Below are 25861 nucleotides of genomic sequence, written 5' to 3'. Positions count from 1 at the left end.
CCATAATTAAAATCAGTCAGGGGAGATGATGGCACAATGTATTGTCACTGAACTACCAATCCAGAGGCCCAGACTAATGCTCTAAAGACAGAGGTTCAAATTTCACTGGTGGCATTTGAATTCTTGATAAGTGTGTCATGTAAAGTTAGTTTGATTAAACTGTCATCAATTGCATCTAAACAAAAATGGTTCACCAATGTCCTTTAGTGAAAGAAATTAATTGTCCTCATCTGGTTTGGTCTATTTGTGACTCCAGACCAGCAGCAACATGGTTGACTCTTAACTGCCCTTTGAATGGGTTAACAAGCAACTTAGTTCATGGGCAATTACTGACTGGCAACAAATACCAGCCTTGCCAGAGACACCCACATCCCATCAGAATATTAGAAAGAAGCTTTGAAAAAGGTTGAAAACCATTTCAGATGGACGTTGTCGACCAGGACTTGGTCTCAGAGAGGTTCAGTGGAATAAGATACAATATGGATTTACTTCTTCAACCACTTACCATTGCAAATAACAAATAACAGACAAAACTGTAATATCACTTTATTTAAAAATTTCTCTATATATTTTAATGCCTAGCAGCATCAGACCAGTCTATCCCATAATTTGGGTTTAAAAACAAGTCATCATTAACTGGCACATATGCAGCCTGGCTACAGTTCTTGTTCATATCATATTTACATTTAAATGTACAAAATGCATACTAGTTAGGTCAGTTAACAGCAAAAGTCAAACCACTTTTACTATCATCGTCAGTCATCCCTGAACAGCACACCATCAACTCTGGTTTATGAACTGGAACTCTATCACAGTGCAAGATAAAATGCACATACAACACTTTTTGACAACATTATCACCTGCAGTATAGAATTGAAGGTACCTTCTCTTAAAATTGGCAACCATTAGGACCAAGGCCCCACCAGAATCCTGAATTTTGCCAAACTTTGAGTTGGGAGCTGATGGCAGTTTGGGCCAATCTGGTTTGGATGTGTTTAAAGCTGCTTGGAGCAGGGGAATAGATTGATGCACAAGCAGCAAAACAGATAAGTTTAGTACCACTCAGCATCTAACCAAACTATCAGGTAAGTTTATTTTACTAGAACAAAAATGTATGACAATTCCAGAAATGTTCAGCTGGCTTTGAGAGGGTGGACCTGTAGATGCTTTCGGTAAAGCAGTCTCAGAGGCTTCTACAACTTTGGCTAAAACAAATACAATTGGCATTCCACATCTTTGAAATACTGACTTACGCAAATCTTTACATTCTGGATAATTATGAGATAATATTACTTACATCCACTTTTAATAATCAAACATTCCCCTCTGCTGGCTGATTTAGGAATTGTATTCTACTTTCATAATTAGACTCACTCAATAGATCCCCAAAACAGTATAAAAAATTAACAGGATATAATTTTGATGGCATTATTTAACATGTACTTTTCTCAAGACTGTATTTTACTTAAGTGCTGTAGAGTTTTGTGGTGTGCTGGTTGGTTCAGGGATGACATTTAACCTCAGCAGGCTGTGACTGTTGGGTCCAGACCTGAGCGTTTGGTGATGTTTAGTTTATTCACATCCTCTGCACAGGTTGGATGGATTCCTATGGTAGATGACAGCTGAGTGTATGTAGCATTGCATCTAGAAAAAAAATGCATGATTAAATTGTAATGAAATAGATATTTGGTAAAAGAAAAATGAACAAAGAGGTAGAGGCTTACAAAGTGATAAAACTTACAGCAAATAAACAGGCTAATCTGTTCTATAATGAATATATAGATAAATATGTGAGTTAGGGGCATGAGCAAGCCAAGTGAATTCTCCAGCTTGCTCCACCATTCAACAAGATCATGGCTGATCTGATTGCAACCTCAATTCCACATTTTCACCTACTCAGAATGCTCCACACAAGTTTCCTTCCACTTCTCATCGTATCAATATGTCTAATTTCTTGGTCCCTCATGTACGTAATGACTATCTTCATCTTTCCTTTAACTGTGAATTCTAGCAGCAAAGAACCTTTCCTACTTCCCTCGCTTTTCTTCTAGATTTATTACATTGATATGAAAACATCTTCTCTTCATTTATCATTGGACTCCAAACATGTATATGTGGACAAATATACCTTTACATAAGGTTGTGATGTATGCCAAGAGTGACAAGGAGTGAATCTTGCATAACGAGACTTCCAGACAGCTCTGGAGGTGGGTAGGATGGCTGGGACAAACCAACATTTAAAATTATTGCCAAAATTTTGATCTAGTTTAAATAAAAGCACACTAAGTCTGGCACAAAAGAATTGTGTTCTTTATCCCTGTCAACAAGACTATAATTCTTCTTAAGAAACAGCAACTACTCATTATAGGGAGCATTACAAACATATAATTTACCAATGACTCACAAAAAGGTAGACAAATGTGGTCTCTCGGGATATATTAATTTTCTCTAAGTACATAAGGTGGTGCTAGAATGATACTGGCTGAAGTTCTTGCATCACAGTTCTTCTTTGAAAAAAAAACAAGTTTTTTTCTGTCTTTCTTGCTCCTGATGTACAAGATTCTGTGTTGATTTAAGGTCAAATCTAGACATTGGGAATCAACTGGTTTGAATGCTCAGGTATCAGCAGAAGGGGTATTATTTAACATGTACTGCACTCCAAACATTTACATATTGTTATGCAACTTCACCCAGATTCCTGCATTTCCATATTTTGCATTTTCCAAGTTTTCTTTGTTTTCTTGCATCAACAAATTAAATTCAAGCACTTTGAGCTCACTTTCAAATCATGTAATGGCTGTACCCACAGCTCTTTGACAATATTCTCTTTACATCCTTGACATCCCCAGGTCACTTCACTGCATTCATTCATGCTATTTCTATTCCACTATTTAGAGGTATCTCTCATAGCCATTACCAATCTCCCTGCCAGTGCTCACATTGCCATCATCCTCCTACAATTTTTTAAAAAATCTGCAAAATTCCTTTCCTTCACGTTCTTCCCTTTTCTGCTCTTGATTACTGTCCACCAGTTTTTTCACCTTCGGTAATGTTTTCTGTTTATACAAAGCACCACAAAAATGCAATGTGTTGCATAAAGTATAATTGGATAAATCTTAGCAAGAAGTTGTCTTATGAGGTTATAATGGAGGTTTGCATAGTCCTAAATACAATTGATGAGCACCGAAACTGATGAACGTAGCTGACTCCAAAGCAATACAAGTACAGCAGAATTGTATTTTAGAATTACAAAGAAATAAAAGTGTGCACACTAGACAGACATAATTCAAATATGTACTACTAGTTATGGAAGTACAAGGAGAGCACTACTGAGTAGTAAAAGATCATGTTGTAACAAAACATATAATTTATGAAATATATTCTATTAAAGCTAGTTTTGTTATAAATAGAAATTAATTCCTTTCATCTTACTTTATTCCCAGGGCAAATCCTTGAATGACCTCTCCGGCATTTGGTCCAATGAAATGAAGTCCTAGAATACGCTGGTCACCTTCACGTAAGCAAACCATCTTAATATAGCACTGGGTAGCATCCCGTTCAGCTATTGTAAATTCCAGTGGCTTGTAATAAGCATGGTAAACCTAACCAAAGAGAGGTCAAAATAATAGGATGATATAGTAAAACAACACATGCCCTACATTTGCTTTTGTTATATTATGTATGCATATATGTAATTGTTCTTGCATTCATGTGTATATAGCTAGATGTACATTACAAATATATAATTTCAGTATAGTTTGTACAGTATAAATGTTGTTTTTCCTTTTCACTGGTATTTGTTGCAAATTGTCCTGATTAGTGTAAGACAAAGAGCTTTCACCAAGCATCTTTTTTTAGCAATACCCAAGTTCTAAGTAACTAAATATATAATTATAAAATGTGTGCATTTGAATGTATGCAAATAGTCATAGTGATACCTTGCAATGTCATGCATGCTGTATTGATGATTAATGACAAAATGTCACATCCAGCATTAGAGAGAAGGGGTTAATTGGCTTAGGAAGTACAGAAACAATACAGTGGCCATTTTATGTTACATATTTTTATAATTCCATTACAGATTCTTACATTCACAAGTAATAAGAACTATCCGTGTGAACCTGTCATCCACTTGCCGGTGATGCTGCTGCAGGGCCTTGACTAATAGAAGGGTATAATTACAGTGTAACAAGCTTGCATCAGCATTTACTATAATAAATGTTGATGCAAAAATTATAATGGAAAAATTGACATCAAGTTCCTTATACTTAATATTTCAACAATATTTTCTACGAATGTGTCATGGTAATGCAAACAAAGTGTATACATACACACATGTAATTTAGTAGCCATTTTAAAACCATATTCTGTCCTTATTTTTGTATTTCCATTACAAATCCCTGTCCACATGTATAATGGCAATTGTTGTGTACACTTGTTACAGCAGATCAGCATTGGAAATTGAATTTCATAGCCTGATTCCCTGTTCTGTGAAAATGATCAATGATTGGTGGTTTATCTGGCATCAGGGAGTGGGACAACCAATACTTTAGCAGGACTGTGGCAGGGTACTTGAGATTGGATTTAACTGTTAAATGGCGGTCAGCAGTGAGAATGGGGGTAAACTCTAGGATAGACAGCATTTGTTAAGGAATCCCATATGTAGCAAAAAAGGGCTTGCGATTTTCCAAGGCATCAGTATAGACTGATGTTTTATGATTTCTTTGTTCCCTTTTAGCCGTCTGCCATTCTCTCAACTGAAAAAACATAAACATACTAATTACTATCAACAAAACACAGGCTGAAACTATAGCTCTCAAATTTTAACTGGTTTCCTTTTTAAAATTGAGAAATATAAATGAGGAAATACTGTGTGTGTCTGCATGAGTGTTTGTGTCTGACAGCTGTTAGAAATTGGATAGTTGGTAATTTCTATTTGCCAACATAACAGATGATCGCATGAGATAATTGGAGGCAGTTTTGTTTTAAAATTCAACACATTTATTTTTGAAAATTTAACTGAATTTAAATGAGGGAAGCACCTGGTTTGTCTGAATTAACGCATTTTTTGAAGCTTAAAGGACTGAAAAGTTGCAAAAGGCATACGTATACTCAGTGTCCCATTGTTTTTCCTGATATTGGCAACAATTATTGGAAAAACACACCATTTATTTAAAAAATAAACAGAGTAGAAATTAAACCCTAAAATTGCAAAAATTTGTTCTCCATTCTGAAAAGCTTTTGAGTGGAGTTTGCAGGAATATTCCAGCAATACAACTCAGTGGTTTAATGTATATCGGGAAATAGGGACCACAGCATATGCTGCTGATACATCAACTGCAGCTCACAAAATGCACAGGTCTGTATTGAGTCGAGTTATCATGCCTAAGACCAGAGGCTATTAGGAGGAAGCAGCCTTTGGACAAAACTTTCAAAAAATTCGTAAGTGCAACCCCCCACGCCCCCGTTGTGGCTATTGGTTTTTGCAGGGTATGCTAAAGATAATCCCTATCATCTCAGCATAAGGAAGGAGGAAGTGTTGGGTATTCTAAAAGGCATTAAGGTAGAAAGTTCTTTATGGAGAGGGTGCCTGGAAGGTGTTGCCAGTGGAGGTGGTCAAGTTGGGCACAATAGCATCATTTAAGATGTATCTAGACATCTGGTTGTGGAAAGTCATTATTTACTTCACCATTTGGCCAGCCTCCGTCTTGGCAACAGGTTGGTTCTCAGCTGGGTCAGTTGTGCTGTTCTGGTATTGACACTGATGCAGAGGATGAGTCCTCCATAAGCTCTGAAGAGCCAGGAATTTCTGAATTACCAAGACAGATAGATGAATGGGCAGGGAGCAGAGGGATAAAGGCCATTGGAAAATAGACGACAGGTTTAGATAGTGGATCTGGATTGGCGCAGGCTTGGAGGGCTGAAGGGCCTGTTCCTGTGCTGTAATTTTCCTTGTTCTTTCTGGTGGATATATTTCAACGTGAGTACAGGGCTGTTCTCTCCTCGGATGCTGCCTGAATTGCTGTGCTCTTCCAGCACCACTGATCCTGTTCTCTCCACTGTCCAAGCAAGTATTTATCTTTCAACCAGACATCTCTGAAATACATTTTCTGGCCATTATTGTTTGTGGGACTTTGCTATATACAAATTGACTGCTGCATCTCATACAATAGTAGCTGTAATTTCTAAGTACTTCACTGACTATGAACCATTTTAGGACATCATGGGGACACAAAAGGCACTCAAACCAACATTAGACTTCAGGCCAGATGAAATTCTCCTCTTTCATGAAAGTAGGCCTTCTTAGGTATAGTGCATATGGAAAGTCTCACCTCCTTGTTGGCACAGATCCAAAACACTAAATTGTCTACAATTCCTCAGTAGCTCACAGTCTCACACAACAAAGCCACAAAAATGCCTGGCACATGAAATGGAAATATGGTATTGGCACCATGCAGCTGTTTCTCTCAGGGTGAGATTTTGCCCAACACTTAATCAGTTGCAAACCTCATTTACAAGTACTTAGTGTTTCCACATTGTACAAAAGTAAAAGCATCCTATTTCCCAGAACTAATCCTCTTACTTAGTGGGAAAAGTCCCAAATGGAGTATAAAAGCAAGTAGGTTCTGGTAAACCTTGCTAAATTATTGGTTACGCCTCACTTGAAGTCTTACATTCAATTCTGTTCCAAACTTTAGGAAGGATTTTTTGAGAAGTTGGCATTGTTCTTTCCACAACAGAGATGGATAAGGGAAGGCTCAGTACAGGCATTTCGGAACTGAGAGATTTTCATACATGCTATACTAATTATTTCCACTGGTAGGTGGGTCGATGACCAGAGAACATAAAGATAATTGGCAAAAGTAGTAGGTGAAAAGGAAGAAATTTTTAAAATATTTAATTCAGCAAGTGGTTTACTCCTTAAAAGAGGCTGTTTCATTCTCATCTTTCAAAAAAATAAATGACTTACAGTTGAAAAGAGAAATAATTTGTAGGCTATGGGAAAGAGCTGATTGGTTAATTCTTTCAAAGCACAGGCAAGATGGACTGAATGGCTTTCTTCCATGTGACATGATTCAAGAACTATTCAGTAAAATATATTCATTTTGTTAACCACCAGAAGACAAACTGAGGCTCTCACAATTTGGCATTTGTAGAATTTCTAATTTAGTGGATTCCCATAGAGAAAAAAAAGCGTTTTAAATTTGGTGCATTTTTGTTCCTTCAGAATCCTGGCCCAGGAGCTTCAAGAACACTGATGTAGAAGCATTAGATATTTTCTGGTCCTTCCCTTAAACTGTGAATCTTTCCATGCGTACCTTCAAATGTGGAACACAGAAGACTACTCCGCTACAGAGGGATCATACCCAAATTCCATCTTGTTCTCTCCCAAAATTCATCTAAGTTCAGTTCTAGAAGAGTCCACCAGATGGCAATCATGACTTAATAGAATATCTAGCTCCATAACCCAGTTGTGCAGGGACCAGTATCCAGGGAGATGTAATCTAAATTACAGATTAGTGCCTGTTTCTGAACCTATATTTTGCTTGATTTGTTTTTTTTTTCTTTATTCATTCATAGGATTGGGGCGTTGCTGACTAGACCAGCATTTAGTGCCCATCCAGAATTGCCAAGAGGGCAGTTAAGAGTCAACCACATTTGCTGTGGGTCTTGAGTCACGTGTAGGCCAGATGGCAGATGTAAGGATGGCAGTTTCCTTCCCTGAAGGGCATTAGTGACCCAGATGGGTTTTTCCAACAATTGACAATGGATTCATGGTCATCACTAGATTCTTAATTCCATCTAGTTATTGAATTCAAATTCCACCATCTGCCATGGCGAGGTTCTAACCTAGGTCCTGAGAGCGTTATATGGGTCTCAGGGTTAACAGTCCAACAATAATACCAGTACGCCATTACCTCCATATTGTTGAACAACTCACTGAACTGGAGAGAGACAACTACAATCTTTACAAAATATAGCTCAATCAAAGTGATTCTGCAGTCGTTAGCATGTAGTCTGCACCAGGTAATTGGGAATTATTTATTATGAGAAAAGAACTTAAAATCTACAATTGTTTAGAATGCACAATACCAAAACTGTCAATTCAGCCCTGCTCCTTCATACTGGATTTAAGGTGCATTTTCAACTAACTGCATTAGCAAAGCTTTCCATTTATCTCCTACCTAAGTGTTCAGCTAGCTTTTCCTTAAAAGTATCAACAAAACAATTAATAGGACAACAGTGTTATGAAGACACTCCTGAAAACTTTTCTTTGACTTAGCTTCCATCCTTGAAAGTCATAGGTGCAAATCAGAAACCTTTTATATCACATATAGGGTAAAAGCACTAATTCTAAGTTCTACTAATTTACAAATCTCAAGCTCCATTTATGAAGTGATCTTGTCCCTCTGGCAGGAAAAGTCTGTCTAAATCTCCCCACACTTAAACAAGGCAATTAAATGATTAAGAGAACCTTACAATACAGAAAAATAGACCTTTACTCTTCCTACCTCTATATTGTCTTCACCATATTGTTGTACTGCCTCTTCCTCAGACAGACCTACGCAGCCATACTCCAATGGCGTGAAAACTGTTGTGGCGACCTAAGTATACAAATCAAGCATTTCAACTTGACAGAAATATTAAGCTATTAGATAAAAGTTATCACAGTATCAGCTGGGCTCAGTGGGGAGCATTTTACCTCCAAGTTGCAAGGTTCTGGGCTTAGGCCATCTAGGACTTGAGCACAACACTCTAGTACAATCTGAAAAAGTGTTGCATTCTCAGAGGTGTTGTTTTTGAGCATGGGGGAGTGAGCCAACTGGGATTCAACTGAAGGGAAGTTTAAGAAATAAAAAGAAACAAGAGAGCAGAGGTGCAGAGTTAAGTAACAAAGGGCAGAAATAACAGCAGAAGAGTGCAGCAGAAATTAAAATTAGAGATATAATGGTAAAAGGTCAAAGCTTAAAGCTCTTTATTTAAATGCACACCGCACATAAGATAAATGAGTTGATGGTACAAATAGAAATAAATAATGTTACAGAGATGTATTTGCAGGGTGACCGAAACAAGGAGCTCAGTATTCAAGGGTATTTGAAGAATACTGACAGGATAAATCAGATGGGCAAGGACAACACGCAAGACAAATTTGTAATGTGCATCATGGATAGTTTCTTAAGGCAATACGCTGCAGAATTTGTCGAGGAACAAGCTATTTTAGATCAGTGATTTGTAATGAAGTTGGATTAATAACAAACCTTGTAGGTAAGGGACCTCTAGGGAGCTAGCAATCAGAACATGTGATAAATTCAAATTTAGCTCAAGGACAAACATTTCAGATCTCAAACTGGTATCCTCAGGGCAATTACAGAGATAATGAAGGAAGAGTTGTCTTAAGCAGGCTGGAAGAAGGTCAATGGATGAGTAGCAGATGTTTAGGAAAATATCTCATAACACTCAGCAACAATGTATTCCGGTCAAAAAGATGGACTTGCTGGGAAGGAAAGGCCACAACTGATTAATGGCGGCAGTCAAGAAGAGTATCGAATCATAAAAAGCAGCAAAAACTAGTGATAGGTTAGATAGAGTCACATAGCATGGAAACAGACCCTTTAGTCCAACTAGTCCCTGCTGAACTTATTCTCAAACTAACCTAGTCCTACCTGTCTTCTCCTGGCCCATATCCCTCCAAATCGTTCCTATTCATCTTCTTATCCAAATATCTTTCGATTGTTTTAAATTGTATCTACATCCACCACTTCATCAGAAAGCTCATTCCACACCACCGTTTGTGCATCTCTCTCTCTCACCTTAAAAATGTACCCCCAGTCTTAAAATCCCCCATCCTAGGGAAAAGACAATTACTATCTATACCCCTCATGATTTTATAAACTTCTATAAAGGTCACAACTTAGAGCATGGATCAGTACTTGGGGACTATGATGTTGTGGCCATAACAGAGACGTGGGTTTCACAGGGGCAGGAATGGTTGCTAGATGTTGCAGGGTTTAGAACATTTAAAAAAAACAGGGAAGGTGGAAAAAGAGAAGAGGGTGTAGCATTGCTAATCAGAGAGTGCATCACAGCTACAGAAACGAAGGTTGTTGAGGAAGGTTTGTCTACTGAGTCAGTATGGGTGGAAGTTAGGAACAGCAAGGGAGCAGCCACCTCACTGGGGGTTTTCTACAGACCCTCTAATAGCAGTAGAGAGATTGAAGAACTGATAGGCTGGCAGATTTTGGAAAAATGTAGATGTAGCAGGGTTGTTGTTATGGGGACTTCAACTTTCCCAATATTGACTAGAACCTCCTTAGTGCAGGTGGTTTGGATGGAGCAGTTTTTGTCAGGTGTGTTCAGGAGGGTTTCCTCACTCAGAATGTGGACAGGCCGACGAGGGGGAGGCCATTTTGGATTTGGTGCTCGGCAATGAGTCAGGACAGGTGTCAGATCTTGCAGTGGGAAGAACACTTAGGTGACAGTGACCACAACTGCCTCACATTTACCATAGCCACGGAGGGGGAAAGGAGCACTTACCAAGGGAAGATATTTAATTGGGGAAAAGGAAACTCTGATGCTATCAGACAGGAGTTGGGAAATACAGACTGGCTCAACTGTTCCACAGGAAGGGCACAGCAGACATGTGGAGACTGTTCCAGGTGCAGTTGTTGCGAGTAATGCATGAATTTGTCCCTCTGAGACAGGTAAGAGAGGTAAGATTAAGGTGCCTTGGACGAAGAGAACAGAGGAGCTTCTCGTCAAAAGGAAGAAGGCAGCTTATGTAAGGTGGAGAAAACAAGGATCTAGCAGATCCTTGCACAGCTTCAAAGGATCACAGGCTTGCTAGAAAGGAGCTCAGAAATGGACTGAGGAGAGCCAGGAGGGGGCACGGCAAAGGCTTGGCAAGAAGGATTAGTGAGAACCCAAAAGCATATTACTCATATGTGAGGAATAAGAGAATGATTAGGGAGAAGGTAGGGCCGATCAGAGACAGCTTAGGGAACTTTTGCGTGGAGTGTGAGCAGATAGGGAAGCCCTAAATGAGTTTTTTGCTTCAGTTTTCACTAAGGAAAGGGACCTTGTTGTGAATGAGAATTTTGAGGAGCTGGGATACAGGCTTGAACAGATCAAGGTTGATGAAATTGATGTGCTGGAAATGTTGACAAATGTTAAGATTGATAAGTCCCCAGGGCCAGGCCAGATTTATCCCAGGCTGCTTCAGGAAGTGAGAAAGGTGGTTGCTAAGCTGCTGGCGAAGATCTTTGCTTCCTCACTCTCCATGGGAGCAGTACTGGAGGATTGGATGGAAGCAGATATTGTTCCTCTTTTCAAGAAAGGTAATAGGGAAATCCCTGGCAATTACAGACCAGTCAGTCTTACACCTGTGGTCAGCAAGGTTTTGGAAAGAATTCTGAGGGATAGGATTTATGACTATTTGGAAAAGCATAGTATGATTAAAGGCAGTCAGCATGGCTTTGTGAGAGGCAGATCATGCCTCACAAATCTTATTGAGTTCTTTGAGGAGGTGACAAGACAGGTTGACAAAGGTTGAGCAGTGGATCTCGTGTATATGGACTTCAGCAAGGCATTTGATAAGGTTCCCCATGGTAGGCTCATTCATAAAATCAGGAGGTATGGGATACAGTGAGATTTGGCTATCTGGATTCAGAATTGGTTGGCTGACAGAAGGCAGAGAGTTGTTGTAGATGGAAAGTATTCTGCCTGGAGGTCAGTGGTGACTTTGTTCTTGGGCCTCTGCTCTTTATAGTTTTTATAAGTGATTTGGTTGAGGGGTGGGTTAGTAAATTTGCAGATGACACAAAGGTTGGAGGTGCTGTTGATAGTCTCGAGGGCTATTGCACGCTGCAGCGCAACATAGGCAGGATGCAGAGCTGGGCTGAGAAATGGCAGATGGAGTTCAACCTGGATAAATACGAAGTGATGCATTTTGGAAGGTCGAACTTAATTGCTGAATATAGGATTAAAGACAGGATTCTTGGCAGTATGGAGGAACAGAGGGATCTTGGTGTTCAAGTACATAGATCTCTCAAAGTTGCCACCCAAGTTGATAGGATTGTTAAGAAAGCATATGGTGTTTTGGCTTTCATTAACAGGGGGATTAAGTTTAAGAGCTGTGAGGGTTTGCTACAGCTCTACAAGTCCCTGGTGAGACCACACTTGGAATATTGTGTCCAGTTCTGGTCGCCCTACTATAGGAAAGATACAGAGGCTTTGGAGAAAGTTTACCAGGATGCTGCCTGGACTGGAGGGCTTGTCTTATGAAGGTTGACTAAGCTCAGACGTTTCTCTCTGGAGAGGAGGAGGGAGTGGTGACCTGATTGAGGTACACAAGATAATACAGGAACGGATAGAGTCAATAACCAGAGACTTTTCCCCAGGACAGGATTGACTGGCACGAGGGGTCATAGTTTTAAGATATCAGGAGAAAGGTATGGAGGAGATGTCAGAGGTAGGTTCTTTACGCAGAGAGTTGTGAATGCATGGAATGCGTTGCCAGTGGCGGTGGTGGAAGCAGAGTCATTAGGGACATTTAAGCGACTGCTGGACATGCACATGGACAGCAGTGAATCGAGGAGTGCATAGATTAGATTATTTTATTTTACATTAGGATTAATTCGCGGCACATCATCATGGGCCCATGGGCCTGTTCTGTGCTGTACTTTTCTATGTTCTATGTTCACTTCTCAACCTCCACCTCGCCAGTGAAAAACACTCCAGCCTTTCTTTATAATTTAAACTTTTCATACTGGAAACATCCTGGTAAATCTTTTCTGAACCCTCTCCAGTTTAATAATATCCTTCCTATAACTGGGCAACCAGAACTGGACACAGTATTCCAGAAGAGGCCTCACCAATGTCCTGTACAACCTCAATATGACTTCCCAACTCCTCTTCTCAAAGGACAGAGCAATGAAGGCAAGCATGCCAAATGCCTTTTTCACCACCCTGTCTATATGTGACACAAACTTCAAAGAATTATGTACCTGCACCTCTAGATCCCTCTGTCCTATACTACTTATTTAAAAAAAATCAGAATTAGACTATTTGGCTGTCAGGTTCACTCTATTATTCGATCATGGCTGATATGTTTCTCAACCCTATTCGCCTGCCTTCTCCCTGTAATCTTTGATTCCCGTTTACTAATCATGTTACCAATTATGTAGTTATACATTAAGTTTACATCATCATCACCCAAAATCACTGTAATTTTTTGCTCAGGTGGATTTAGAAGACCTATTGGCACTATTTTGAAGAGGAGCATGGGGAGCTCACCTTAAGTTGCCTGGCCAATGGTCGTCGTTTTATTTAGGGCTGTTTGTGTGCAAATAGTTTTTTTTATATAAAGTAGGGGTGACTGCACTCCAAAAATGCTCATGGATTGTAAATTACTTTGGGGTCCAAAGGTGTTAAAGAATTTTTATCTTGCTTTCCAATGAAGTGTGGGCCAACTGGCTGAGACCCTGATAATGGGTAATTGCACAGTTGAACCAGGAAGTGAGGAGCAACTCTTTATAGAGCACATATTTCATCTGCCAAAAAGACAGCGGCTCCAACTACAGAGACTTTCTGCCATTCCATTAAATAACAAAGTTATTTATAATTGTACTTCGTATAAATATGCTATTACACATGCATATACAGTTAAAACATTTCTTCAATACATTGACTGAGAGACTTTTAAAATCACTCGCTAAAGCATTTGTCCATAAGACTTACTCACATTATCATAGTTCATCAATTCAGTAGAGTTACCAAAAAGACGATGTGCCAGTAACTTGCCGGCTTTGATAGCTGTTGGCGTGAGCTCTGGTCGACCCTATTAAACAAAATAAGTAAAATGATCTCAATCCCTCTTGAATAGTATGATTATTTACTTGTGTTCCATTTTGTTGCTGACTGTTCTGTTATGACATTCCAATATATCACAGGAAAGAATGCATCAGGTTGCACTGTCCAAAATATTAGTTGGTTTGCTTTGCCTTGTATGTTTATCCTGACTGTATATATTTAACCAAATAAGGGCAGCTGCTTTTCTGCCTTTAACTTGGTCAAAGTTGACTACATCTCCCTCAGACAACCAATGTCCTTCTATGCTTTAATTTTCACATTTTGGCAATGTATCTTCAGCTTTTTGCTTGGGATGGTTGAAGTAGACTGCATTATCCAGAGGACATGCTTTCTAGATTACAAGTAAAACACTGTCAATTACCGAATAATTTATGCATTGGGTTTGAAGGTGCTGAAATGTGAATACTTTTCAGTCTCAGCTGTGAATAAGCAAGTACTGCAGCACTGAACATCAAAACCAATAAAATTAGAGTGCACCAAAAGTACACAGATCCTGCAACCAATTTACCCTTTCCTTTCATTACATTTCATAACAACTATAACAAATGAAACCATTGATAGTAACAGCTGGATCATGTCTTACCTCTGCAAGATCTCCAATTGCATAGATGTGGGAAACAGAAGTTTCTTCATTGGCACCGACAATGATCTTCCCAGTTTCTGGATTAATCTGGACCCCAGCTTTGTCTAAACACAGGTCTCCTGTTTCAGGTGCTCGACCTGGAAGCAATTGAAATTTTAAGTAGGTAATCAGCACCTTTTCAGATGCTGTGTAGTTATTTACAATACATAAAATGCACAAAAATGTTGAGCACCTGAAACTTGCAGCTAAACACATGTCTATCATAATCATGTGTTACAGATTCATAAGACCATAAGAAATGGTAATGACCTCTAGAGCCTCCGCCATTCAATAGGGTCATGTCTGATCCAACATTCCTTATGTCCACTTTTCACAGTCTATCTATCTTAGTCTTAAATATACACAAGGACTCTGCCCCCACAGCTCTCTGTGGCAAGGTGCTCAAAAGACACTCAATCCTCTGAGGGAAGAAATTCCTCATCTCATTTGATGAAGGGTTTATGCCCAAAACGTCAATTCGCCTGCTCCTCAGATGCTGCCTGACTTGCTGGGCTTTTTCAGCCCTCAACTCTGATCTCCAGCATCTGCAGTCCTCACTTTCTCCTCATCTCAGTCTTAAATTGGCATTGCTTTATTCTGAGACTATGCCCTCTGGTCCTAGACTCTTCCATGAGGGGAAATATCCTCTCAGCAGTGACCCTATCAAGCATCTTAACAATTCTATATGTTTAACTGAGATCACTCTCATTCTGCTGAGCTTCGAGCGGAGTACCAATCTGTTTAGCCTTTACTCATAAGACAATCCCTCCAAATTGGGGATCAACCTTCTCTGAACTGTGTCCAATGAAATAGTATCTTTTCTTAAATAAAGGGACCAAAACCATCTTAAAAACTGAGAAAGAGGCAGTAACTGACCTGACACTTACAGGCACTTAATCTTTGTTTCAACATTGATTAAATTGTAACCAGCTGAACATGCAAATTTAGAAGAGGTTTTTATTTTTCTGTATATAAAAGATGTATAAGACACATGCAGTTCTTAAAAAAAAATTCTCCAACTTCTATGGCTGTTCTTACCTCACCCTTATTCTGCAATATAACAGATAACTATTACCATGCAACTCACCGCTCAGTTTGACTCATATGTCATTGTCAGATAGACAGACGAAATCTGTTTTAAAAAAGTTTCAAAGTAGTGCATCTGCATGAAATCAACTCTCAACAATGTGATGTACCAGGTTTGACAGTTACAGTGGGATATTGTTGGTCATCGTCTTGCTTCAACAACAAATGGATAGTGATCTGAGACAGTCACTAGGCAGAGCAAACATTAATGCAGCAATGACACCAAATATGGCACTTATATAATCATCTTTGTGACTGTCACTGGACAGTTGGTGAGAGACATCTCATCAGAGATGGATCTTTGCAACTGATTGCATTTGCCACTATGCTACTTGAATATGAAATTTGTCCAAGAACATCAGACTGTTCATGTTTCGATGGGCAACTATTGCATAAATAGAATACTGACAAATGTGGGTTTTTAAAGCATTATCCCACCATACCAACTACGTCCACTGCCTTTACTTTCATATGAAGGTTGGGAGTTGACCCCACAACAGCAGTAATAATAACTTGCATTAATATACCTTTATTGTAGCAAAACATCCCAAGGCACTCCACAGGAAAGTTAATGGTCAAAATTTGATGCTGAGCCAATGACGAGTTATTAGGATAGGCAATCAAAGGCTGGTCAAGGAGGTAGATTTTAAAGTAAAGCTTCCTCTAGTGGTCCCTAGCATCATAGATCTCAATCTTCAATCAATTTGATTTGTTTCATATGATATCAAGAAGCAGTAGAGATACTGGATAAGGCTATTGACCCTGACAACATTCTGGCAATAGTAGTGAAGACTTGTGCTCGAGAACTTGCTGCTCCCCGAGCCAAACTGTTCCAATACAGTTAGAACACTTGGGCATATAAAAACAGTTTGGAAAATTGCTAATGTATGTCCTGTATATAAAAAGCAGGACGAATACTACCCAGCTCATTACTGCCCCATCAGTCTACTCTCGATCATTAGTAAAGTGATGGAAGGTGTCATCAATAGTACTATCAAGCAGCACCTGCTCAGCAATAACCTGCTCAGTAATGACCAGTTTGATTCTGCCAGGGCCACTCACTCCTGATCTCATTACATCCTTAGTTCAAACATGGACAAATCAGCCGAATTCCAGAGGGTAGGTGAGAGTGACAGCCCTTGACATCAAGGCTGCATTTGACTGAGTGTGGCATCCATGAGCCCTAGTAAAATTGAAATCAATGGGCACGAGGGACAAACATTCTGCTGGATGGGGTCATAATGGCACATAGGAAGATGGTTGCAGTTGTTGGAGGTCAGTCAATTCAGCTCCAAGACATTTCTGCAGGAGTTCCTCAGGGTAATGTCCTAGGCCCAACCATATTCAGCTCCTGCTCCTCAGATGCTGCCTGACCTGCTGTGCTTTTCCAGCACCACTCTGATCTAAACTCTACTTCATCAATGACCTTCCTTCCAAATTAAGGTGAGAAGTACAGATGTTTACAGATGATTGTGCAACATTCAACATCATTCGTGACTCCTCAGATACTGCAGCAGTCCATGTTCAAATGTAACAAGATCCGGATAATATCCAGGCTGGGGCTGACAAGTAGCAAGTAATATTCGTGCCACACAAATGCTAGGCTATGACCATAACAAATAAGGGACAATCTAGCCACCGCACCTTGACATTTAGTGGTGTTACCATTACTGAATCCTCCACTATCAACATCAGTGGTGTTAACATTGACCAAAAACACAACTGGACTCGCCACATAAACACAGTGGCTACAAGAGCAGGTCAGATGCTGTGGCAAGTAACTCATCTCCTGACTTTCCAAACGCTGTCCACCACCTGCATAGTACAAGTCAGGAGTGTGGCAGAATACTCCCTTCTTGCTTGCTTGTATCACAACCACTTGATGAAGGAGCAGTGCTCTGAATACTCGTGCTTCCAAACAAACCTGTTGGACTATAACCTGGTGTTGCATGATTTTTAACTTTGTACACCCCAGTCCAACACCAGTACCTCCAAATCATGCTTGTATGGGTGCAGTTCCAACAACACTGAAGAAGCCTGACACCATCTAGGATAAGGTAAAAGCAAGGACTGCAGATGATGGAAACCAGAGTCTAGATTAGAGTGGTGCTGGAAAAGCACAGCAGGTCAGGCAGCATCTGAGGAGCAGGAAAATCGACATTTCGGGGAAAAGCCCGTCATCAGGATCTAGGATAAAGCAGCCCACTTGATTAGCACTACATCCACAAGTATCCACTCCCTGCATTATCAATGCTCAGTAGTAGTGTGCACTAACTACAAGATGCACTGCAGAAATTCACCAAAGATCCTCAGACGGCACCTTCCAAATCCACGACCACTTCTAACAGATACCTGGGAACACCACCACCTTCAAGTTCTCCTCAAGCCACTTGCCATTCTGACTTGCAAATATATTACTGTTCCTGGATCAAAATCCTGGAATTCCCTCCCTAATGGCATTGTGGGTCAACCCACAGCATCTGGACTGCAGCAGTTAAATGTGGCAGCTCACCACCACCTTCTCAGGGGCAACCAGGGACATGCAATAAATGATGGCTAACCAGCAATGCCCACATCCCACAGTGAATTAAACAAAAGTCTTGTAAGGAGAGAGAGGTAGACAGGTCGTATGGTTTAAGGAGGGTTTTCCACAGTTTTGAACGCACAAAGATAAAAGAATGATTGCCAACAGTGGGGTGAAGGAAATTGGAAATGCACAAGAGGCCAGAATAACACTTGTCTGGTCACTTGCTCCAGGGGTCATCTTTTATTCTGATTTGATTTATTATTTTCATATCTACCGAGTTACAATGAAAAGTATTGTCTTGCCTACAAACCAGAGAAATTAAACCTTATGTAAGTATACAAGTCCAAAAATGCTCAGGTCAGATGAATTGATCATGCTAAATTATCCATAGTGTTAGGTGCATTAATCAGAGGGGAATGAGTCTGGGTGGGTCACTTTTTGGAGGGTTGGTGTGGACTTGTTCAATGCAGCTAAAATGTGAGGTGATACACTTTGGGAAGAATTACAGGATGGCAGAGTACTTGGTCAATGGAAAGATTCTTGGTAGTGTGGATGTGCAGAGGGATCTTGGAGTCCATGTGCATAGATCCCTGAAAGTTGCCACCCAGATGGATAGTGCTGTTAGGAAGGCATACAGTGTGTTAGGTTTCATTGGTAGAGGGATTGAGTTCCGGAACTGCAATATCATGCTGCAACCAAAGAAAATGCTGATACGGCCACACTTGGAATATTGTGTACAGTTCTGGTCGCCCCATTACAGGAAGGATGTGGAAGCATTGGAAAAGGTGCAGAGGAGATTTACCAAGATGTTGCCTGGTCTGGAGGGAAAGTCTTATGAGGGAAGGCTGAGAGACTTGGGTCTGTTCTCATTGGAAAGAAGGTGGCTAAGGGGGGGGAGGATTTGATAGAGACATACAAGATGATCAGAGGATTAGATACGGTAGACATTGAAAGACTTTTTCCTAGGATGATGACGTCAGCTTGTACGAGAGGGCACAACTACAAATTGAGGAGTGATAGATTTAAGATAGATGTCAGAGGCAAGTTCTTTGCGCAGAGAGTCGTAAGGGCGTGGAATGCCCTACCTGCTAAGGTAGTCAACTCAGCTACATTTGGAATTTTTAAATAATCCTTAGATAAGAACATGGATGATTTTGGGATAGTGTAGGGGGAACGAGCTGAGAAAATAGTTCGAGGGCCGAAGGGCCTGTTCTGCACTTTATTGTTCAATGTTCTAAATTCAAAGGGCCTATTTCCACACTGTAGAGAATCTAATCTAATCTATATCAGGGTAACAGAACAGAATGCAGAACAGAGTCTTCTAGCTACAGAGAAGATGCAGAGAAAGATCAATTCTAATATGTGAGAGGTCTGTTCATAAGTCAGATAATGGCATGGAAGAAGCTGTTCTTAAAACTGTTGGTATGTGTGTTCAAACTTGTATATCTTCTGCTGAAAATGTGTTGTTGGAAAAGCGCAGCAGGTCAGGCAGCATCCAAGAAGCAGGAGAATCGACGTTTCGGGCATGAGCCTGAAGAAGGGCTTATGCCCGAAACGTCGATTCTCCTGCTCCTTGGATGCTGCCTGACCTGCTGCGCTTTTCCAGCAACACATTTTCAGCTCTGATCTCCAGCATCTGCAGTCCTCACTTTCTTCTGCCCAATGGAGGAAGGTGGAAGAGAGTGTAACTGAGGTTGGGAGAGGTCTTTGATTATGCTGGCTGCCTTCCCAAGGCATTTGGAAATGTCGACAGAGAAAATGCAAGGAAGGCTGATTTTTGTGATAGACTGGGCCTGTTATTTTTTACAGTCTTGGGCAGAGCAGTTGCCATACCAAGCTGTGATGCATCTGGATAGGATGCTTTCAGTGGTGCATCTATAAAAATTGGCAAGAGTCATCAAAGACATGCCGAATTTCTTTATCCGTTGTGAATATTCGGGAGGCAATGGCCTAACTAATGTCCTGTACAGCTGCAACATGATCTCCCAACTCCTGTACTCAATATTCTGACCAATAAAGGAAAGCATACCAAACGCCACCTTCACTATCCTATCTACCTGCGACTCCACTTTCAAGGAGCTATGAACCTGCACTCCCTAGGACCTTACCATTAAGTGTATAAGTCCTGCTAAGATTTGCTTTCCCAAAATGCAGCACCTCGCATTTATCTGAATTAAACTCCATCTACCAATCCTTTTCTTAATATTTGAAATATATATTCACAGATGATAGTTAATTGTTTGGCTGCTTTATTTGCACTTTAAATAATCGGCTTAATGAGAGTGCTCATAAATAATTATGGACTCGCATTGCAATAGTAGTACATAGATCAAAGATAAGTCAAATTTTCAGGGCAAGAGAAATGCTGATCAACACTGATAATTACTAGTTGTTAAAAATAGTTGTGCACAGTTACCAGCTGCTCTCCCATCATATTGAAAGCATTTGAGAATACTTTCTATAAATTGTCATTTGCTTATCCTGCACTTCCTTTTAGATGAGTGATTGAAATGGTCAGTACTGAAGTACCTCCTCGTCTCCTGATGAGCTTGTATTTTTATCTTGTTTCCCACTCATCATACTATATTCATACTATATCCTGCTCCATTGTTTTTTCCTTCCTCCCCATTCCCCATCATCAATGTGCCACCCCATGTCCCAACAGTGTGAATAACAGTGATAAAATACCAGGCCCATGGATGTGATAGAATTTCCGACAGTCATAATGCAATCTGTACTTGGATTATAGATCGTGTCGATTAGGATCCAACAAGTAACTGAGGTTTTCTGAATTCCCCCCGTCTTCCTGAATGCTGAATCAAGGGACAAATTAACCTGTCAACAGACATTAAAGCAGATTTTCAAAGAAAGTAAGAGTTGGTGCAAAAGACAGAAACTGCAGAAATACATACTTTTATTAAGACAATTTTTACTTTGAATGAGGTACTAACCAAAGAAAATGCCTTGTATATTAAATATCAATGACAAGACGTTATTTGGTTAATTCCACTGAAGGTTGTTGGCAAAGTCAGTGGAATGATAATTTCAACAGTTTCATTCAGTCAAGTCAGGCAGTTAAAGATGGCTGGACTGGATGGTGCCAGGAACAAAGCTGTTAGCGACACACACCCAAAGATTTGATTCACTGCAAGTCAACTTTGCCCTTCACATCCGTAGTAGTAGGACAGCTGCGTGAGAAGGGAAAATCAGCTGAAGTTGCTGGCCAGGGACCTCCTACTGGAAGACATAGGTCAGTACTAGGAATACTGCAGAGAGTGACTAATCTCCTGACTCACCAAAGCCTGCCAGCCATGTACAGGGTACAAGTCAAGAGTGTGATGAAATACTGCCCATTTGCCTGATTAAATGCAGCTCCAACAACATTCAAGAAACTTGATATGATCCAGGACAAAGCAGCCACTTGAATGGCATCATATCCACAAGCATCCATACCTCCAACTCCAACACTCAGTAGAAGCAGTGGAGAAATTCACCAAAGAACCTTCCAAACATACGACTATTTCCATCGAGAAGGGCAAGAGCACCAAATACATGGGAACATCATCACCTACAATTCCCACTCACCACCCTGACTTGGAAATATATCGTTGTTCTTTCAGTGTTGTTTGATCAAAATCCTAGACTTCTCTCCCTAGTGGCAGATGTACCGACAGCACATAGATTGCAGCTGTTCAAGACAGCAGCCTACTGCCACTCTTTTCAGGGGAACTAGTGACAGGCAATAAATGCTAGCCCAGTCAGTGATGCCAACGCTCCATTGGTGAATTTTAAAAAAACACAATAATTATGAAAATGCAAGATATATTTCAAATGGATGGAGTACAGATACATGAAGAAATGATCCAAGGTTTAAGGAAATTCTACAGCAACGAAAACACTAAAATTACAACTAAACATTCATGCTCAGCAGCCACAGAGTGAAGACTTGGAATGTAGACTATAGATCTACCATTACAGTTTTCATCTGCTACCTAGGTGACAACACAGATTGCTGTACAATAATTGAAGAAAAAAAACATGTCAACCAGGCCAACTCAATGGTCAGCTAAACTAGCATCCAGAATAGATGTAAGGGTCACTGAGGGACTTAATCAGTCACTAATATCAACCCAAGCTACTGGACGAAGAGAGTTATTCTAGCAACATCGCAGACATTTTGTATCCAAACTCATTTTCAACCCTACCTAATTTCGCTTAGATTTCCAAGACCTACATTTGGAATGGGATGATATTTGTTTTTCGAAGTGTTTTGTATTCCTTCTTCCTCAACAAATGAGTTACTGTTTCAATAATTCCAATATTCTTGTGAGTCATAACTTATTCCTCCTGAAGTCATATCAACAACACTTCGCAATCTTTGAATCAACACTAAAGTTGAATAAAGTGCTTGAGCGTAATTTTCCTTGCCAACAGTGTTTAATTCACCTATACTTTCCCAGCATGGCTTACTTGGTTTGTCTGAGTTTGATAGTTAGAGAGCTATCTAATGGATGATGCTAGCATCCCCACCTACAAATAACACATTTGAAAGTACATCATGTTCCTGCACCAACTTACTACTGGTCGTGAATTATTTCCTCTCAACCAAAAATGCATCTGGGAAAAGTAAACCATCCCTTTCCTTTCCCCTCCTTCTCTTATTAGTTGTATTTGTCGCACTGCCTTCTCCCCACGTTCCAGCCACTAGAACGGTCCTGATCAATATGAAAATTCACAAATTAAACATTTCCTCAGTTTTACGAGCTCATGAGCATAATGCTAAACTTGAGGGACAATTTTAAAACATCAATGAGTTAAACATTATATGTAAAACCCAGTCATTTGGAGTATGAACCATCTCACTCCAGTTTTTTGGTACAGCCTGTTTTTATGAAGATTCTAAAATACACACCAATGCAATACAATTTTTTATAATGTATTAATTGGTATACTACAGTCGAACCTGGTGTTCCATTTATAGTTTGAGTTGCTTTGCTAACCTTTGCATATGGTACAGATTCCTAAATGTATTTGTCCTGGAGTCTCTTAAAACTTGAAAGCTGCATTGCAGAATGATAGTTTAAAATGTTAACTATCCATGGTGTTGAATGTTTCTTCTGCCAAAATATTCTAAACCAACACTATTGGTAAAGGCTTCTGTAGACAGTCCACTGGATTCATGTGCGTTTATGATCACTAATCTCAGTTAACAAAACAAACTAACGTTGCGTTTAAATTTCAACAGCTGCTGTGCAGACAGCTCCTAAAGTAAAAGCTTAAATAGGAAAAGGTAAAGTCACTGTTACAACCAGAGTCATGCAAAATATATAAATCATCTGAATCATCTCCTATCATCCTAAAAAATTGTCAGCAGGATGTCCTCTTATTTATTCTATCAAACCTTTCATGATTGAGTGACATGATTAATTCGCCACGACCTTTTTTTGCTCAGAGGGAAGCAATTCCGACTTTAGTTTCTCCACATAATGTCTTTGATCTTGCTAGATCTGTTTGCTTCACTTGCAAATAAGACTCATCAAATAATTTTGGCTTGTACGCATTTGTGTAATAGTGCTATTTGCATCTTCAGAGGTAACAGGATAATGCAATCAGAAAATACATAATCCCCAGTGAACAATATATAGATTCTAATCAACTTGTTCAGAGATGTTATTACACACCTCTGGAGTAGGTGGAACTTGAACCTAGGCCTCCTGGCCCAGATGTAAGGACACAACCATTGCCCACAAGAGTCCCCCTGAGTAATATAATGTAGCTCGGAGTTAATAGTTCAATCTTGTCATATTAACCTGTAAATGATAAATCAAGACTAAAAGTGCTGGGAGATTCTAAAAGCTATCTCACGACATGCAATTTGCACTTAATTGTACAAATTGGGCAATAATGCAATCCATCCTTTTCTTCCCTAAAGGCTCTAATTAATATAACAAAATTCTGTAATTTAATTTGTTCTCAGGGAACTTGGGAATGGCAGTATTCATTATTCCACAGGAACTGCCTGTAAAAGAAATGGAAAAAGGCCTTAAAAAAGAAACCACACCACTTCTCCCAAAACCAACAAGTACAATACTCATTTAAAAAAAAAAATCTATTTTTAACCAATTGTTTATATTTGAAAGGAAGTACTAAGACCAAAGTAATATAATTCAACCAGCCAGCCTCCGGGTTGCAATGATCACACATCTTGGTACTACAAGAATAGATTTACTATTGTGCTCTGATCAATCAACACAAGGAAGTCTCGACAGCAGAAAGCAACAACTGCAACTGCCAATCAGCCACAGCTTCAAATGCTCATTTTCATTCGGCTTTTAAATTGGAAATATAAAAGCCTCCATGGCATACAGACTGTACCAACACATTCTTCCAAAATCCCAGGGACCCGAAATATCAACATTTGGCATTTGAAAATCAGGTTCTTCTTGAGTTTGCATTGCCTGGGGCTTACTAAATTACTTTTTTTGTTTAATTTTATTTTAAACAATACTGCACATTATCTACACGTAACACCACTAAAACGCAGTTCTCTTAAGATTGCGAAGCACAGTTAGAGTATTGTTGGCTCAATCTGTTGCTACCCTTCAGTTCAGTGGGCAGTTAGGATCTTGCCCACATAATTTACAAAAAAAATGCTAGTGCATCAAACTATAATGTAGCTTTGAAAAGAAATATTGACAGTAAAAAGGAAATGTAAACCTCCATAGCACTGAGACCAAAACAAAATACAACCTACAATACTTAACATCAATAACTCCCCACACAAAGGTTAGGCATATTACATGTCATGTCCTATATAAAATCCCCAGGGGCAAGATTATTCAGTTATTAAAACAAAACTTGAGATTCTATTCATAATTTTTAGTCCACTTTAAACATTTCCACAGCAGAAACCTCTCAAGCCCACTCAAGGCTGACCTTAGGCTTCAACTCCAATTTCCAACCCATCTCCATATCCTTCAATTCCCATGTTTAAAATTTTTAATAATTCCAGTGTTGAATGTATTCAACAACTGGACACCAAGCTCTAAGATTCCAAATATCCTTAAATCCTTTGAAAAAGAAACCCTTTGAAATACTTCAGAAATCTCTCATGTTAGTCACAAATGATGAACTGATTGCTCTGAGAGTATGATCCACAGTTTTAGATTCTTCTGATAAGCCGTTAAGACTCCAAAGAGGAGTCACTGGACTCAAAATGCTAATTGTTTCTTCACAGATGTGATCAGATGTGCTGAGTTTCTCCGGAATGTTCTGTTTTTATTTCAGATCTCCAGATTCCACAGTATTTTAAGCTTCATCCTCTCAAGACAGTTATACATTTCAAATTGTCTTTCACTCTTCTAGATTCCAGAAAGGTAAAAAGGTATTCCTGATGAAGGGCTTTTGCTCGAAACGTCAATTTTCCTGCTCCTTGGATGCTGTCTGAACTGCTGTGCCTTTTCAGCACCACTCTAATCCTAAATTCCAGAAATGTCCATTATTCTCAACCTTTCCTCAGATAATAACCCTGTCATCCCAAGAATCAATCAAGTGAACCATCCTTGCAGTTGATTTAGAATTGCTTCACCATTGGTGCCATATATTTTAAGTTGCCTAGTCTAAGCTCTGGAATTTCTTCTTCACACCCTTCTGCTTCTGCTTCTTTCCCTTTTAAAACCCAGCTTTTTGACCAAGCTATCGGTTACCTGTCCTAACAGACTGAACCACACAACAATGTCATACTTACTTTTACAATG

At 39.6% G+C, this 25861-nt stretch overlaps 1 protein-coding gene across 1 annotated transcript in view; it reads right to left on the bottom strand.

Moving 5' to 3' along the window:
- Window positions 1–530: 530 nt before the first annotated feature.
- txnrd2.2 (thioredoxin reductase 2, tandem duplicate 2) overlaps window positions 531–25861 on the bottom strand; it is an 85735-nt gene continuing 60404 nt past the window's right edge. The window contains exons 12-16 of the mRNA XM_043715390.2: window positions 14453–14589; window positions 13742–13837; window positions 8514–8606; window positions 3433–3602; window positions 531–1644 (exon numbers count right to left, since the gene is read on the bottom strand). Coding sequence (XP_043571325.2) covers window positions 1521–1644; window positions 3433–3602; window positions 8514–8606; window positions 13742–13837; window positions 14453–14589 — 620 coding nt within the window. The 3' untranslated portion in view covers window positions 531–1520. The remainder of the gene's footprint in view (window positions 1645–3432; window positions 3603–8513; window positions 8607–13741; window positions 13838–14452; window positions 14590–25861) is intronic.

Source organism: Chiloscyllium plagiosum, unplaced genomic scaffold, assembly GCF_037043375.1.
Source record: "Chiloscyllium plagiosum isolate Xiang-an unplaced genomic scaffold, Cpla_swu_hap1 HiC_scaffold_24, whole genome shotgun sequence".
In the NCBI taxonomy this organism is placed as follows: domain Eukaryota; kingdom Metazoa; phylum Chordata; class Chondrichthyes; order Orectolobiformes; family Hemiscylliidae; genus Chiloscyllium; species Chiloscyllium plagiosum.
This window is presented reverse-complemented; position numbering and strand designations above follow the sequence as displayed.